The sequence below is a fragment of the Pristiophorus japonicus genome, chromosome 22, assembly GCF_044704955.1.
Source record: "Pristiophorus japonicus isolate sPriJap1 chromosome 22, sPriJap1.hap1, whole genome shotgun sequence".
Classification (NCBI taxonomy): Eukaryota; Metazoa; Chordata; class Chondrichthyes; family Pristiophoridae; genus Pristiophorus; species Pristiophorus japonicus.
Window position 1 is genome coordinate 63220687 of NC_091998.1, and position 18179 is coordinate 63238865.

General features: G+C 50.1%; 2 protein-coding genes across 3 annotated transcripts in view; one reads left to right on the forward strand and one right to left on the reverse strand.

Moving 5' to 3' along the window:
- The window catches only part of LOC139235103 (metal transporter CNNM4-like), a 40373-nt gene extending 23073 nt beyond the window's left edge, over nucleotides 1-17300 (reverse strand). For both annotated transcript variants that reach the window (XM_070866266.1, XM_070866265.1), the window contains exon 1: nucleotides 15890-17300. In XM_070866266.1, the coding sequence (XP_070722367.1) occupies nucleotides 15890-17297 (1408 nt within the window). In that variant the 5' untranslated portion in view covers nucleotides 17298-17300. The remainder of the gene's footprint in view (nucleotides 1-15889) is intronic.
- Nucleotides 16203-18179, forward strand: part of LOC139235104 (VIP36-like protein) — a 56745-nt gene continuing 54768 nt past the window's right edge. Inside the window, exon 1 of the mRNA XM_070866270.1 lies at nucleotides 16203-16353. The gene's annotated coding sequence lies outside the window, so the exon portion shown is untranslated. The remainder of the gene's footprint in view (nucleotides 16354-18179) is intronic.

Consider the following 18179-nt stretch of genomic DNA (forward strand, 5'->3'; position numbering starts at 1 on the left):
ACCACCACCCAGCTTAGTGTCATCTGCAAACTTGAAGATATTACATTAATGATTTAGATGAAGGAATTGAATGTATGTTGTAAATAGCTGGGGTCCCAGCACTGAACCTTGCGGTACCACACTAGTCACTGCCTGACATTTTGAAAAGGACCCGTTTATTCCTACGCTTTGCTTCCTGTCTGCCAACCAGTTCAGTGGCTCGGTGTCAAATTTTGTTTGAAAATACTCCTGTGAAGCGCCTTGTGCCTACATTAAAGGCGCTATATAAATGCAAGTTGTTGCTTAACTTAATAATTTGTGGATTGAGGCCAGAGAATGACCAGGAAGCTTCCAGACTGCTGTAAAAATCCAACTCGTTCCCAATGTTCTTTGGGGAAGGGAATCCGTCGGTGTCACCCCGACCAATTCTGGCCTACGTGCGACTCCAGTCCCACGCTACAGAACTGATTCTCAATGGCCGCAGGACAACGAGGGATAGGCAGTAAATACTGTCTTGCCAGTGGTGCCCACATCACCAAAACAAATAAATAATACGTAGCCAGGAGTCCAAAGGTTCTCTGTGCAAATGCCTACAGGTCCTGAGCAATCCGAGAGATATCAAACATCGCACAACTCAAGACGAGATGCAGTACAGATTTGCCCTGAATGGTCAGTGTGGAACGGAGCTGTACAGCCAATACTGGTCCAGAGTTCAATCACGGTTACCAAAACTATGGCAAATGGGAGTCCAAAGTTGGCAAGTGTTACATCATGCATTTTGGACCCAAGAAAGATAAACTGATGTACTTTCTAAAAGGCGAGACCTGAGGCATTGTAGAGGACCTGAGATTTGAGAGATCAAGTACATCAATAACTAAAAAGCAGGTAGACATGTATGAAAAGCAATCAAGCAGGCTAATGGGAATGTTGGCCTTTAGCTCGAGGGGGCTGGAATACAATGGGAAGAAAGTGATGTTGAGTTGTTTAGAGCCTTGGTCAGGCCCCATCTACAGCATTGCAATCATTGCAGGGCCTCAGCCCTCAGGGAGGATGTATTGGCCTCGGAGGGGGAGCAACACAGATTCACCAGAATGACACCGGGACTTAGTGGGTTAAATTATGAGGACAGATTGCATAGACTAGGCTTGTATCACCTGGAGTTCAGAAGATTGAGGAGGTGATCTGATCAAGGTGTTTAAAATGTTAAAAGGATTCGATAGGGTAAAGCGAGAAAAACTGTTTCCACTGGTAGGGAATCAAGAGCGAGGGGGGATAACATCTTAAAATTAGAGTTAGGCCGTTCAGAAGTAAAACCAGGAAGCACTTTTTCCCCACACAAAGGCGAGTGAAAATCTGGAACTCCCTCCCTCAAAGGCTGTGGGTGCTGGGGGTCAACTGGAGCTGTCAAGACAGAGATCGATAGATTTTTGTTGGCTTAGAGTATCAAGGGACATGGAACATAGGTGGGTAGATGGAGCTGAGGTACAGAGCAGCCATGATCTGATAGAATGGCGGAGCAGGCTCGAGGGGCTGAAGGGCCTCCTCCTGCTCCCAGTTTACTTAACCTCAGCTGGGATGGCAGTAGGGCGGTACAGCAATTTATCTCAGCAAGGAGGGAAAATTAAAATTCAACAAAGGTATACATTCCTGTTAAATGAGCGCTTGTGGATAGGGCAGGACCAGGCGGCAATGTCCCGCCAGCAATGCTCTCACATGGGAAAGGGAGTGAAGCAGTGAAAGGCACCTAATCTAATGCTAGAAAGGAGCCAGCACCTTTGGGAGAGGAAGGGAAAAAAGGGGAGGAGAGATAAACAAATGACAGATCCAGACAGACAGCTGTCATAAGAACTAGGAGCAGGAGTAGGCCATATGGCCCCCACGAATCTGCTCTGCCATTTAATACGATCATGGCTGATCAGATCACGGACTCGGGCCCACTTCCCTGCCCGCTCCCCATAACCCCTTATTCCCTTATCAGTTAAGAAACTGTCTATTTCTGTCTTAAATTTATTCATGTCCCAGCTTCCACAGCTCTCTGAGGCAGCAAATTCCACAGATTTACAACCCTCCTCAGTTTTAAATGGGTGGCCCCTTATTCGAAGATTATGCCCCCTAGTTCTAGTCTCCCTTATCAGTGGAAACATCCTCTCTGCATCCACCTTGTCAAGCCCCCTCATAATCTTGTCAACTTGGATCACTGGATTTATCAGTCAGATAATAAAGGGATGGCAAGGTGACCCAGAGTTACAAATAGCTCTCCCAAATTCTCAGCTGGCACATTGCATCAATTGTATCTAAACAATGTGCCCGCTCTGAGCCTCCACAATCAATCAATCAGTGGTTGAGTTGTGATAGCCAACTCACACGCCAGGTCTCTGCAGCCAGAGAAAAAAATAGGTGTGACCCATTGACCAGAAACTTTACTGGACCAGACACGTAAATACTGTGGCTACAAGAGGTCAGAGGCTGGGTATTCTGCGGCAAGTGACTCATTCTGACTCCCCAGAGCTTTTCCACCATCTACAAGGCACAAGTCAGGAGTGTGATGGAATACTCTCCACTTGCCTGGATGACTGCAGCTCCAACAACACTCAAGAAGCTCGGCACCATCCAGGACAAAGCAGCCCGCTTGATTGGCTCCCCATCCACCACCTTCAACATTCACTCCCTCCACTACTTGCTTACCATGGCTGCAGTGTGTACCATCTACAAGATGTACTGAAGCCTCGCCAAAGCTTATTCAACAGCATGTCAGAAACCCGCAACCTCTATCACCTAGGAGGACAAGGGCAGCAGGCGCATGGGAACACCATCACCTGCAAGGTCCCCTCCAAGTTACACTTGGAAATTATCGGCCGTTCCTTCATCGTCGCTGAGTCAAAATCCTGGAACTCCCTCCCTAACAGCACTGTGTAAGCACTTTCACCACACGGACTGCAGCAGTTCAAGGCGGCGGCTCATCACCACCTTCTCAAGAGCAATTAGGGATGGACAATAAATGCCGGCTTTGCCAGCGATGTCCACATCACCGGAACAAATAATAAAAATAGCTGGAGCCACTCGGAGTGACTGGACACTTCATTTCACTGTAGACCCATCCTCGCGACACTCTCATTCTCGGTCCCCCGCCCAAAGAGGAGCAAAGTGTGTCCTGGCCAACACACATCCCTCAAACAACATAATTAAAAAGAAAGCATTTCTATAGTGCCTTTTGCAAACTCGGGACATCCCAAATAGTTTTACAGTCAATAAAATACTTTTAAAGTGTAGTCACTGTTGCAATGTCGGAAACGCAGCAGCCAAATTTGTGCACAGCAAGCTCCCTCAAACAGCAATGTAATAATGACCAGATAATCTGCTTTAGATGTTGGGTGAGGGATAAATATTGGCCAGGACACCGGGGATAACTCCCGTTCTTCAAATGGTGCCACGGGGTCTTTTACGCCCACCCGAGGGGGCAGACGGGGCTTCGATTTAATGTCTCATCCGAAAGACGGCACCTCAGACAGTGCTGCACTCCCTCAGCACTGCACTGGGAGTGTCAGCCTGGATTTTGCGCTCAGGTCTGAGAATCTCCTGGCTCAAGAGACGAGAGTGCTATCCACTGAGCCACGGCTGACACTAGACTAATTGTGTGGGGGGACCTGCTGGGACTGCACGTAGCAACCCAACAGTCACCGACGGTCTGGGCCCACACAAGACGATTGGCGACAGGAGCCGTGGAACGGGTCCTCCACATGGGTCCACACCTTGAGAAAAGCAGCAAAGAAACCTATACCTTTCCTCCACAGAAACTCTTGGGAAAGTTGGTTTCAGTTTTAGGGAGTGGGGCAGTAATAAGAGCAGCTTCCTGCTTGTTCACACGTTGATCTTCCCTTAACTAAGCCGCATTCTGTTTATTAGGGCACAGAGCCAAAACTCACGTGAATACACAGCAGGACGAGCAACAAAAGCTGGATTGTGCCACTGGCTGTGTAATGCTGCCAATTATCACTGTCCTGGCCTGTATCTCAGTCTCCTCGCCAAACCTGCCCTAGGATTGCACATGCAGTTCAATCCCCTCCACATCATGTGTGCTGGGGGTCCCTGTTACCACCCGGGAAGCGACGGACCTCCGGTTCAAATCATTACCTGCCCCCCACCGCAGTCCGAAAACAAACACTAATGACGACTTGACCCACTATAAAACATCTTTCCACAACTTGACGGACAATCATTCACTACACTGGCACCAAATCCCCACGAGTAACCAAATCTGTACCTGCTCTGGGAGCATTTGGAGCAGTATAATGGGAGCTTTACTCTGTAGCTAACCTATGCTGTACCTGCCCTGGGAGTGTGCGATGGGACAGTGTAGAGGGAGCTTTCTTCTTCTGAGGCGGCCCCTCGAATCGAGGTGACTTGCTTCCGCACCAAAAAGGGATGTGTTCAATGAGCACAGGTATTTCAATGAAGGATCTCATATTCCAGGTCCCGAACTGCATATTGAAGGGTGGAAGATGCCTGTGCATGAAGCTTTACTCTGTAGCTAACCCTTCCCGTACCTGCCCTGGGAGTGTTTGATGGGACAGTGTAGCGGGAGCTTTACTCTGTATCTAACCCTGTGCTGTACCTGCCCTGGGGGTGCTTAACACTGGGTTTGGGATTACAAAGTCCCACCTGAGGGGGACGGCTGGAGCAGGGAGTTCCTGCTGGAGTCCACAATATGTTCAAAGCTCCCGTGCCAAGCCTGTAACAGCAACGTTCAGAGACTGCACTCTCCATATCGTGATGTATCAAGTTTCTCTGGATTCAACATTTGCAGGATCTTGTGATCAGTGTCATTTTCTGAAACTGAGAAACTCAGTTGCACAGGAGTGTTAACTTGAAACACATCCAGTTCAAGCCCCGCTCCACAGACTGACGTACATATTCTAGGCTGACACTCCAGTGCAGTGCTGAGGGAGCGATGCACTGTCGGAGGTGCCAGCTTTCGGATGAGACGTTAAACCGAGGCCCCGTCTGCTCTCTCGGGTGGATGTAAAAGATCCCGTGGCACTACTTCGAAGAGTTGGGGGAAGTTATCCCCGGTGTCCTGGCCAATATTTACCCGGCAACCAACATCATTAAAAACAGATGATTTGGTCTTTATTACAATGCAGTTTACGGGAGCTTGCTGTGCACATATTGGCTGCCTCGTGTTCTGCATTACAACAGTGACTACACTTCAAAAGCACTTCATTGGCTGTAGAGAGCGTTGGGACATCCTGAGGTCATGAATGGCAATGCAGAAATTAGTTTTTTCTTTTTAAAAAAAACTGGGGCACTTTTAACTGCCTCAAAAGCATTCACATACGTGACCAAGGCTGCGGAAACTAGCAGTTACAGCTCATTGAGCTTAAACAACAGGCTAAGTGCCGGCATTGAGCTTGTTTAGCCACAGGCATCAATATATACGGGGGAGAGGAAATAAAAACATATATAAATTTGTACCTCACCCAATAACCTTTAAAGGTCATGCTATACACTTCCTTAATTCTGGCACTCAACCTGCCCCCAGCTCCAGCGACAGCCCTGTGCCCACCAGTACTTCACCCAGTGTTAGCCAGCTCACAGTGCTCTCTCCACACACAGTCTGTTGCTGCACAGTCAGTGCTGGTCACAGTCCAAATAGACATGGTGCGAGAATTTCACACACCCACTGTTAACATTGCAGCGAAACCCAGCGACAGTAACAAGTTATCCAGTCCGTATCGATTTTACAACGGGAGGTAGCAGGCTGGGAAAAGCACGAGGCCCAGAATCTCTCGCAGAGCTGAGGGCAGCAGCGGCTCAGAGAGCAGCGGCAGCCTATAAAGGGGCTGGTGGGAGCGGCACAAAGAAAGGAATAGTCAGTAAAGGGGCTGGTGGAAGCAACACAGAGGGGAGCAGTCAGTAAAGGGGCTGGTGGCAGCAGCAGCTATTGAAAAGCAGAGTGCAACACAGGGATCTCACGGGGGAGAAACAGTGTAAACTTGGTTCCACTGGTAGACGAATGGGGAACAAGTGAATGGAGAGCAAGGATTTTCACTGCGCTCGGAGGATCACACGCTCCGACACATGGAGGAGATGCATGATGCAGAGTAAAAATAAAGATTTACATTTATATAATGCTTTTATAACCACCGGACGTCTCAAAGCGCTTTACAGCTAAGTACTTTTGGAGAGTAGTCACTGTTGTAATGTAGGAAATGCAGCAGCCAATTTGCGCACAGCAAGCTCCCACAAACAACAATGTAATAATGACCAGATAATCTGTTTTTTTATTGTGTTGATTGAAGGATTAATATTGGCCAGAACACCGGGGATAACTCCCCTGCTACTCTTCGAAATAGTAGCATGGGATCCTTACGTCCACTTGAGCGGACAGACGGAGCCTCGGTTTAATGTCTCGCCCGAAGGGCAGCACCTCAGACAGTGCAGCGCTCCCTCAGCGCTGCTTAGATTTATTGTACTACAAGTTCCTGGGGTGGGACTTGAACCCACAACCTTCTGACTCAGAGGTGAGTGTGCCACGGCTGAAACATTGAGCCGGGTTTGGCCCGCAGTGGAGTTAGGAGGACCATTCCTGCTCCACAGGAGGGAAATAAAAAAGTTTTGGTCTCTGGTCTGCTCTGTTAACAGCCAGAGAGCGGAACCAGTCTTGGAGGGGGTTCAATCAGCACAGGATAGAAGAGAGGGAGAAGCAAGCCCAGATCCTAACCCGCGCCAAGTCCCGTCCACCCATCACCTCTGTGCTCGCTGACCTACATTGGCTCCCTGTTAGGTAACACCGTAATTTTAAAATTTTCAACTGTGCTCAAGTTCCTCCATGGCTTCGCCCCTTCCCTATCTCTGTAATCTCCTCCAGCCCTATAACCTTCCAAGATCTCTGCACTCCTCCAATTCTGGCCTCTTGTGCATCCCCGATTTCCTTCACCCCGACCGTGCCTTCAGCTGCCTGGGCCCTAAGCTCTGAAATTCCCTCCCCGAGCCTCTCCGCCTCGCTCCTCCTTTTAGATGCCCCTTAAAACCTACCTCTTTGACCATTGGGCACCTGCCCCCAATATTTCCATATGTGGCTCAGTGTCAATTTTTGTCTGATGACGCGCCTTGGGACGTTTCAACAAGTTAAAGGTGCTATATAAATACAAGTCTTTGATGCTGGGAATTTCAACTCTCCTCTTGACATCAGGGAAGGACCGTGACCAGCAAACTGAAATCGCAAATGAGTCTTTGGAGCAACTGTGTGTCGGCATGCATTCTCAGTCGCGATGCGTAACATAAAAAGGACTGCTTGTGCCGAGTGAATGGGCGTGAGCCTCAGTCAGGCCAGAGAGCAGTCATCGATTCTCGGCATTGTGGCTTGGATCAAAGCGCCAACAATGAAAGGGAGCAGAATGGACTCGGCAAGAAAATTTTCACATTCCCTACTCCATCAACGGAAAAGGCCTGGAACATATTTACCCCCTGGCCTCATTCAGAACTGTGCCCCAGTCCAAGTCTGTGTACAACAGCTTCATGCTGGATCAGGGAATCCAGACCGGAAAAAAGGGGCCGTCTCTGATTGCATCAAATATTCTCCGGGTCATTTGGGGTGGGTCCCAGAACACTGGGTGGGGATCCCTGGGCAAAAGGCAGTTCACAGCGGATCTGATTTCTTCTTCCGCTAATAGATTTCTAGATTTCTTTACATTTGTTGCTTTTACTCGATTGATTGCTCAGTCAGCACAGGCTTTTGCCGAGGAATCAACTTAAAGCTCAGTGGGTAGCAAACTCGCCTCTCGAGTCAGAAGGTTGTGGGTTCAAGTCCCACTCCAGAGACCTGAGCACATAAATCTAGGCTGACACTCCCAGGTGCAGTGCTGAGGGAGCGCTGTACGGTCGGAGGTGCCATTTTAACCAATAAGGGAATTAAGGGTTATAGGGAGCGGGCGGGTAAGTGGAGCTGAGTCCACGGCCAGATCAGCCATGATCTTGTTGAATGGCGGAGCAGGCTCGAGGGGCTAGATGGCCTACTCCTGTTCCTAATTCTTATGTTCTTATGCCTTTCACACGAGACGTTAAACCGAGGCCCTGTCTGCCCTCTCAGGTGGACGTAAAAGATCCAATGGCACTATTTCGAAGAAGAGCAGGGGAGTTCTTCCCAGTATCCTGTGCCAATATTTATCCCTCAATCAACGTCGCTAAAACAGATTATCTGGGCCATTATCACATTGCTGTTTGTGGGAGCTTGCTGTGCGCAAATTGGCTGCCGCTTTTCCAACATTACAACAGCGTCTACACTCCAAAATTACTTCACTGGGTGTAAAGCGCTTTGGGATGTCCGGTGGTCATAAAGGGTGCAGTAAAAATGCAAGTCTTTCTTTCTTACGCAAAATAATCTACCATCCTCCCAGCTTGTGGCATATTGTCAACAAACACTTATGACTAACTCAAGAAGTGGTGTTGCAAGACTCAGAGATTGTAAACAGCTCTGTCAAGCTACTGCCAACTTAAAAAAACCAGGAAATAATAGCAGGGCTGAAAGGTAGGGTGTTGACACCTGTCAAACATTTGCCTAAAGAAAACGAAGCACAGTAAGGTGTGTAGATGGTTCACACAGTTTCCTTGTCAGTCAAGGAGGTGCACTGTGTTAACAGATTTGTCCAGCCCATGAATACACTGGGCCCAGGACTCTTGCATCACACTGGTGTGCGCCATCACTCTTAAAATCAATAGTTTTCAGAGTTTTCTGAATGATTGAAGCTCCTCCCCAAACATCGATAAAGTCCCCAGCTCTCCCTTCCCATCCTAACATGAAAGATACAGGCAGCTAACCAAAGAAATGAATAAAGCAACAAAAAAAAAAAAATCTGAAATTCGAGATAAATCGATAGATTAAATTGTCCCCACCCCAGTGATCTCCTCGTGGAATCTCCAAGATCAGGGACCCAAGGTTAAAAATCCACTCCTTCCGTATCTCTCGCATCTCCTCCAGCCTCACAACCCCCGCCACTGCCCCCCAGAGATAGCTGTGTTCCTCAAATTCTGGCCTCTTAACCATCCTTGACTTTAATCGCTCCGCCATTGGTAGTCATGTCATCAGCTGCCGAGGCCGCAAGCTCTGGAATTCCCTCCAAAACCTCTCCGTCTCTCCCCCTTTAAGACGCTCCTTAAAACCTCTTTGACCAAGCTTCATGTCATCTGCCCTAATATTTCCTTGGGTGGCTCAGTGTCAAATTTTGTTTTACTGCGCTCCGGTGAAGTGCCTTGGCACATTTTACTACATGCAGAGACCCTACGAGGAGCACCCCGTCTCCATAGGAGACTGGAAAAAGAAATGGATGAAGAGAAATCCGAGAATGTGTTATATCAGACAGCGCTACACTGAGCTGTGCATGAATTATGCAGCGTCCTCAAGTCTTCTCTGGCAGAAGCGCAGCTTTTCACCAGTGGATTCTGTTCACTGAAGAGAGCCATGCTCCTTTCTTATTTATGCTCTCCTGGGTCCCGGCCAATGTTTCCGCTAAACTGCGCGGCTGTCTGGAGGTCCCGCTCACTGGCTTTTAAACGGGAGAAATCCCACGTGCACGAATAGGTGATTTAACCTTTAGAGTGTGCGCAATTCAAAGAAACATTGTCCCCGGGCTCAGTCACTCGTACAGTACAGCTCCACAAGCATTTGACCAAGTTAAAATTCATAGAAACATAGAAATTTAGACCCCAAGTTTCCACACGTGGCAAAACAGGCGCCTCTCCGAGCTGGGCGCCCGTTTTTCGTGCCGAAAACGGCACCTGAAAAAAAAAACCGCGGTATTCTCGAGCGCCTTGCAGCTCGATGTCTGCTTGGCGCGGCGCACAGGGGGCGGAGCCTACCACTCGCGCCAATTTTGTAAGTAGGAGGGGGCGGGTACAATTTAAATGAGTTTTTTAGTGCCGGCAACCCTGCGCGTGCGCGTTGGAGCGCTCGCGCACGCGCTGTCTGATGTAAACATTGGCACTCGGCCATTTTAAAAAGTGCTGCAGAAAAAGTGAAAATTTGTTTACTGAACCCTTGCAAAGGCTTGTATTTTAATTTTCTTGATATTTCTGTGTGTGAGGGTGAGGGAGTGCATTCTGTCATTAAAGATAGACTGTGATAAACGGAACACATGCACTTGTTTGAGACTATTCAAATTCTTTGTAGCTGTTCAATTTTTAAAATTTTTTAATAAAACCACATTGCCCTTCCATGATCAGCACTGAGGCCTCTTCCAGCTTTCTCTCCCTGCCGTCGGTCGGTCCCGACGGCAAACCGCTGCCTGAAAGGCCTGTCTGAAGCACTTTCACACAGGTAGGAACATGGTTTATTTAATCTTTTCTTTGCTTATAAATTTTTATTCAGGTTGGATTTATTTGTATAATATTTGTATAAGTATAACTAAGGATTTATTGTAGAATGTAATGACTTCCCTTCCCCCCCCCACCTCCCACCTCGTTCCCGACGCCTAATTTGTAACCTGCGCCTGATTTTTTAATGTGTAGACAAGGTTTTTTCAAGCCTACAAAAATCTTCACTTGCTCCATTCTAAGTTAGTTTGGAGTATGCTTTCACTGTGGAAACTTTCAAATCAGGCGTCAGTGGCCGGACACGCCCCCTTTTGGAAAAAAAATTCTGTTCAAAAGTGAAACTGTTCTACCTGACTAGAACTGCAGAAAACTTAAATGTGGAGAATTCCGATTTCTAAGATACTCCGTTCTCCACCAGTTGCTCCTAAAAATCAGGAGCAAATCATGTGGAAACTTGGGGCCTTACAGTGCAGGAGGAGGCCATTTCTGCCCATCGCGTCCACGCCAGCCGACAAAGGGCCGCAAGACCCTCGGTCAGCAGCCCCGAAGGTTACATATAAACCTATGAACAATGACGGAAAGGCAAAGAGCACCCAGCCCAACCAGTCCGCCTCACACAACTGCGACACCCCTTATACTGAAACATTCTACACTCCACCCCAACCAGAGCCATGTGATCTCCTGGGAGAGGCAAAAACCAGATAAAAACCCAGGCCAATTTAGGGAGAAAAAAATCTGGGAAAATTCCTCTCCGACCAAAACTAGTCCAGGAGATCACCCTGGCTGTATTCGATTCCCTGCAGTACTTACCATTATATCTGCGCTGGTCAACAAAAGGTCATCCAGTCTAATCCCAATTACCAGCTCTAATTCCGTAAAGTGCAGTAACCTGCAGGATTAAGTGCCCACCCAACATCTTTTAAAAGTCGTAAGGGTTTCTGCATCCACCACTCTTCCAGGCAACGAGTTCCAGATCCCCACAACTCTCTACGTAAAGAAGCCCCCCCGCCCCCTCAAATCCCCTTTAAACCCCTCCACCAATGGAAATAGGCCCTTACTATCCACTATGTCCAGGTCCCTCAATATTTTGTACACCTTCTTCACAGGCGGAGTGGGGGTGGAGTGTATATGTTGTCATACACACGGTATCGCAATTGTGTGGAACAGGCTCGAAGGACCAGATGGTCTTCACCTGTCCGTGATCATTCGTACGGGTCAGGTACAGGAAGCTGCATTGATCATCGCCCCTCCCCTAGTCTGTGGATGCTGCCATTCCCCCCCCCCAACCAAGTCTGTGGGTGCTGCCCCCTAACCTTCCCTCACCCGAGGCTTCCCCCAACACGGAAAACCTGGCAAAGGCAATGGGAAACACAGCAGCAGACAAGGCACATACTGCTGCGAGAGCCTTTGACATTATCCAAAGCAGTGGGAAATTCAGTGCGGAATATACCCAAGAACCGGGGAGGCAAACACAGTGTGTGTGTCCGCAACACATAGTGGCAAAACTGCACCTTGTGCAACTGGGCAGTACAAGGGACGGAATCAACGCTAGATCTACACCACACGTCGAGTTGAATTGTGTATTTATACAGCAGCTTTAACACAGAAAACATCCTAAGGCACTTCACAGGAGTGCCATCAGACAGAAACCAGCACTGAACCAAAGGAGGAAATATTCGGACAGGTGACAAAGCTTAGTCAAAGGAGGTAGGTTTAAGATGAGTCTTAACAGAGTTAGAGAGAGGCGGAGAGGTTTAGGGAGGGAATTCCAGAGCTTAGGGCTGAGACAGCTGAAGGCACCGCCACCAATGATGGTGCGAAGGAAGTCAGGGATATCCAAGAGGCCAGAATTGGAAGACCGCAAAGACCTTGGAGCACCATGATTTTTGGGGGCCACGCAACCCCTTTAACGATAATTGAAGAAAACCAGGGGGAAATGTGGAGAATTTTTTCTACGCAGCGAGTTATGATGATCTGGAACGTGCTGCCTGAAAGGGTGGAGGAGGCAGATTCAGTAATAACTATCAAAAGGGAATTGGATAAATACTTGAAAAAGGAAAGATTTGCAGGGCTATGGGGAAAGGGCAGGGGAGTCGGACTAATTTCAAAGAGCTGACAGAGGCATGATGGGACGAAATGGCCTCCTTCTGTGTCATATGATTCAATGAGGAACCTGATGTCATGTCTTTGGATGATGTCGCCAAGGAGCAGCATGTAGATTAGCAATAGGAAGGAGCCAGGGATAGATCCTCAGGGGATTCGAGGTAATGGATATACGGCACAGAAACCGGCCATTCAGCCCAACCAATCCATGCCGGAAGCAGGAAGAGAAGCCATTCTCTGGTTATGACGGAACAGGCAAGAGTGGCACGAACACAGAATGGACTGTACAACTCTGCCCAATCTATAGTGATCTTTTAAGTGGTGCACATCAGCTTCAACCTCTGCAAACCGAACAATGCAAGTTCAGAAGAAAACAAATCGAGACAAACTGAAGCTCATTTTCGAATGATGGGGTTTCCTGCCCCAAGTAAGTTACTTCTCTCCTTATCCTTAAGATCTTGATTAACTCATTGGAGACATATTCTACCAGTGCCAAAATCCTCGATCTCGCGCCAGTGGCTGGCACTCGGGTCAGTGCCAGCAGGTTAGCTGCCGGCAAACCCCGATTTGGTTCTCAGCTTGCAGTTAGTTGCAACGCTGTTGCTCAGTGACCAAGCACGGCCAAGACTAAAACTCCACACAGACACAGGATCAAAGGATGCGAGCAGTAAAACCCTCTAACACTACACTACTCAAAAAGAAAACAGTAACGATGTACCATTAAAAAAGACTTGCATTTATCTAGTGCCTTTCATAACCACCGGACCTCCCAAAGTGCTTTACAGCCAAACGTACTTAAAAAATAAAGTGTGGTCACTGTTGTAATGTAGGAAATGCGGCAGCCAATTTGAGCACAGCAAGCTCCCACAAACAGCAATGTGATAATGACCAGATAATCTGTTTTAGTGATATCGATTGAGGGATAAATGCTGGCCAGGACACCGGGGATAACTTCCCCATTTCTTCTTCGAAATGGCGTCATGGGATCGTTTATATCGACCAGAGAGCGCAGACGGGGACTCGGTTTAGTGTCTCATCCGAAAGACGGCACCTCTGACAGTGCAGCACTCCCTCAGCACTGCACTGGAGTGTCAGCCTGGAATTGTGTGACTCAAGGAGGCGAAGATGTTACCCACTGAGACAAACATTGCAACTGCCCCCAGATCTCAATATAAAAACAGAAAATGCTGTTAACTCTGCTTCCTCTCCAAAGATGCTGCCTGACCTGCTGAGATGTCCAGCATTTTCTGTTTTTATTCCAGCATCCGCAGTATTTTGTTTTCCTCCGTGTTTTATGCTTTTACCCCCAAATCTCAATCGCTGGTAGCAAGGCAAAAGAGAGATGCACAACCACACAGCAACCTGCACAAAACAATCAAGCAAGAGCCAAGACTTCCCCCCCAAAAAAAGGGTGTCATGGTATATCAGTCATTGAAAGTTGGCATGCAGGTACAGCAGGCGGTGAAGGCGGCAAATGGCATGTTTGCCTTCATAGAAAGAGGATTTGAGTATAGGAGCAGGGAGGTCTTACTGCAGTTGTACAGGGCCTTGGTGAGGCCACACCTTGAATAGTGTGTTCAGTTTTGGTCTCCTAATCTGAGGAAGGACATTCTTGCTATTGAGGGAGTGCAGCGAAGGTTCACCAGACTGATTCCCAGGATGGCAGGACTGACATATGAAGAAAGACTGGATCGACTAGGCTTATATTCACTGGAGTTTAGATGAATGAGAGGGGATCTCATAGAAACATAAAATTCTGACGGGATTGGACAGGTTAGATGCAGGAAGAATGTTCCCGATGTTGGGGAAGTCCAGAACCAGGAGTCACAGTCTAAGGATAAAGGGTAAGCCATTTAGGACTGAGATGAGGAGAAACAACTTCATTCAGAGAATTGTGAACCTGTGGAATTCTCTACCGCAGTGAGCTGTTGAGGCCAGTTCGTTAGATGATATATTCAAAAGGGAGTTAGATATGGCCCTTATGGCTAAAGGGATCAAGGGGTATGGAGAGAAAGCAGGAAAGGGATACTGAGGTGAATGATCAGCCATGATCTTATTGAATGGTAGTGCAGGCTCGAAGGGCCGAATGGCCTACTCCTGCACCTATTTTCTATGTTTCTATGCACAACCACACAGCAACCTGCACAAAGATAAAGCAAGAGCCAATTCCCTCAAAGAGATGCAAAACCACACAGCAACCTGCGCAAAACTAAAGACAAGATTCCCCCCAAACAAGATGCAACACAGCAACCTGCGCAAAAAAATAAAGCAAGACTTCCCCCCCCCCCAAAAAAGGAGATGCTCAACCACACAGCAACATGCGCAAAACTAAAGACAAGATTCCCCCCAAAAAAGATGCAACACAGCCACCTGCGCAAAAATAACGCAAAACTTCCCCCCATGAAAAAAAGCACAACCTCACAGCAACCTGCGCAAAACCAAAGACAAGATTCCCCCCAAACAAGATGCAACACAGCAACCTGCGCAAAAAAATAAAGCAAGACTTCCCCCCCCCCCCCCAAAAAAGGAGATGCTCAACCACACAGCAACATGCGCAAAACTAAAGACAAGATTCCCCCCAAAAAAGATGCAACACAGCCACCTGCGCAAAAATAACGCAAAACTTCCCATGAAAAAAAGCACAACCACACAGCAACCTGCGCAAAACTAGACAAGATTCCCCACAAAAAAGATGCAACACAGCAAGTTGCGCAAATATCAAGACTTTTCCCCCCCCCCCCCCCACAAAAAAGATGCACAACCACACAACAACCTGCGCAAAAATAAAGACAAGATTGCCCACAAAAAAGATGCAACACAGCAAGTTGCGCAAACATCAAGACTTTCCCCCCCCCCCACAAAAAAGATGCACAATCACACAACAACCTGCGCAAAAATAAAGACAAGATTGCCCCCAGAAAAGATGCAACACAGCCACCTGCGCAAAACAATAAAGCAAGACTTCCCCCCCCCATGAAAAAAAGCACAACCACACAGCAACCTGCGCAAAACTAGACAAGATTCCCCACAAAAAAGATGCAACACAGCAAGTTGCGCAAATATCAAGACTTTTCCCCCCCCCCCCCCCCACAAAAAAGATGCACAACCACACAACAACCTGCGCAAAAATAAAGACAAGATTGCCCACAAAAAAGATGCAACACAGCAAGTTGCGCAAACATCAAGACTTTCCCCCCCCCCCACAAAAAAGATGCACAATCACACAACAACCTGCGCAAAAATAAAGACAAGATTGCCCCCAGAAAAGATGCAACACAGCCACCTGCGCAAAACAATAAAGCAAGACTTCCCCCCCCCATGAAAAAAAGCACAACCTCGCAGCAACCTGCGCAAAACTAAAGACAAGATTCCCCACAAAAAAGATGCAACACAGCAATCTGCGCAAAACAATAAAGCAAGACTTCCCCCCCCCCCCAAAAAAAAAGATGCACAACCACACACAGAAATAAAGCAAGACTCCCCTTCCTTCCCCTCGCACCTTGTTTGAACTCCTCCAGCATGGTGTCCAGCCGGGTGTCGTAGAAGACAAAGTGCAGAGAGTGGCTGTAGAACTTGGTGATGGTCTTGAGCGGGACGCAGTCGTCGGGGTCGACGAAGGCCAGGTCCTTGACGTAGAGGATGTCGACGATGTTGGACTTCTCCTGCTCGTAGACCGGGATGCGGGTGTAGCCGGTCTCCATGATCTGCGACATGGTGCCGAAGTCCAGCGTGGCGTCGCTGCCGACCATGAAGCAGTCGTGGATGGGGGTCATCACGTCCTCCACCGTCTTGGTGCGCAGCTCCAGCGCGCCCTGCACCATGTTGAGCTCGTCGGCGCCCAGGCCGGTGCGCGGGCCCGTCACCCGCAGCATCTCCAGCAGCTTGTCGCGGCCGTACACTTTGCCCAGCTCCTGGCCCAGCAGCAGGTCGAGCAGCCGGCTGACGGGGTACGACAGCGGGAAGGTGAGCAGCATGAAGAGGCGGGTCAGCGCGATGGTGCGCGCGCCCACCGCCAGGCCGTGGCGCGAGCACAGCGCCTGCGGCACGATCTCGCCCAGCAGCACGATGCCGCCCGTCGACACCGCCACCGTCAGCCAGCCCGAGCCCACCAGGCCGTCGAGCAGCACGGTCAGCGTGGTGTTGACCAGCACGTTGCCCAGCAGCAGCGAGCACAGCAGGTAGTTGCCCTGGCGCCGCACCGGCTCGATGGCGCGCGCGTACCGCCGCTCGGCCTCGGTGCCGCAGTTCTGCACGATCCGCAGCTCGGTCGGGTCGAGCGCCATCAGGCCCAGGTTGAGGCCGCTGAAGGTGCCCGACAGCGCCAGCAGCAGCGCCGTCACGATGATCTGCAGCCAGAAGGGCAGCAGCGGCTCGCCCTGCTCCAGCACCAGCAGGTGGGTGTCGTTGCCCGGGTGCAGCCGCCAAGCGACGCCGCCGCCGCCCGAGGATCCGCCGCCGCGGGTGCACAGGCCGTAGAGCCTCGACGCTTCGTTTTTGCGCAGCCGCTTGACCAGCAGCGTCAGCACGCCCGACGTGCGGCGGTCCAGCTCGGTGCGACGCTGCACCTCGATGTCGCGCGAACGCCGCTGGCACGTCTCGTTCGTCTCGTTCGCCTCGCCCTCGCCGCCGCCGCCGCCGCCGCCGCCCTCAGGCGCCAGCTCGACGAACGCCACCCGGCTCCAGGTCGCGGCGTCGAGGTCGCGGCCGAACACCCGCAGCCGCACCGTCCGGCCCTCGGTCACCCGCAGCGTGTCGCTGTCGCCGGCCTCGGCCCCGCCGCCGCCGCCGCCGCCGCCGCCCCCCTCCAGCCGGATGCCGTAGATACCCGAGTCCGAGGCGGCAATCGCGGCCTCCGCCTGCAGCAGCGCCACCAGCATATAGCAGCAGCCCGGCCGCAGCCTCGCCATCTTCTGACATGAGCGCGCCGGGGGGGGGGGGTGCCTCCTCCCACTCCCTCTCCCGCTCCCGCCGCCCGGGGCACCTTTCGTCAGCCCGCCTTCCCTCACCCGCTCCATTGGACGCCGCCTCCTGTCAATCAGGACATCACCCGCTCCATTGGACGCCGCCTCCTGTCAATCAGGTCACCACCCCGCCCTGCCATTGGCCGCAGGCGCCCACCGTGCGTGCTCCAGCCAATCATCCGCCTCTCCCTCGACCTCTACCCCGGCCCCCCCCCCCCGCCTCCCCTTCCCATTGAACGACGCCGCCTGCCAATCAGGACTCTCCCGCCCTTCCCATTGGTCGCGCTCCAGGCACCCAATTGAAACCCCAGCCTGCTTTCTGGGCTTGCCTTTCATTGGTGGCTTCCGCTTGCCTTTTCAGGAATGGGAGGCCAAAGTCAGCCGTGATTTGCTGTTCCATTTTCACTCAGCGAGCTGCTATTGGCTATCGGCGCTCGGGGGGACCTTCTCACCAATCGGCGCCCAGAATGCCCCATTGGCGGCGGTTTTTGATTGGCCGGCTGCGCTGTCAATCAGACGGACCGGGCTCAATGGGCGGAGACAGTGTCTTAAAGGTGCAGGTGCCACATCTGGTCTGAATGAGTCACTGAGCCACAGCTGGAGGCAGAACTCCCTCCCCATTCAACACAAAATGCAGAAACAATTCTATTGGATGCTGCCTGTCCTGTGACGTCACTGAAACAACGTCTTGCCATTGGCGAACGATGACATCATCGAGCTTAAATAAGTTTGTTTTGAATGCAAATAAAGTGGGAAGGTGCCCTGTGGGTGTGGCAGTGTGCTGCGTGAAGGAAGAACTGGTTTTATTTGTTTCAGTTTAATATTTGC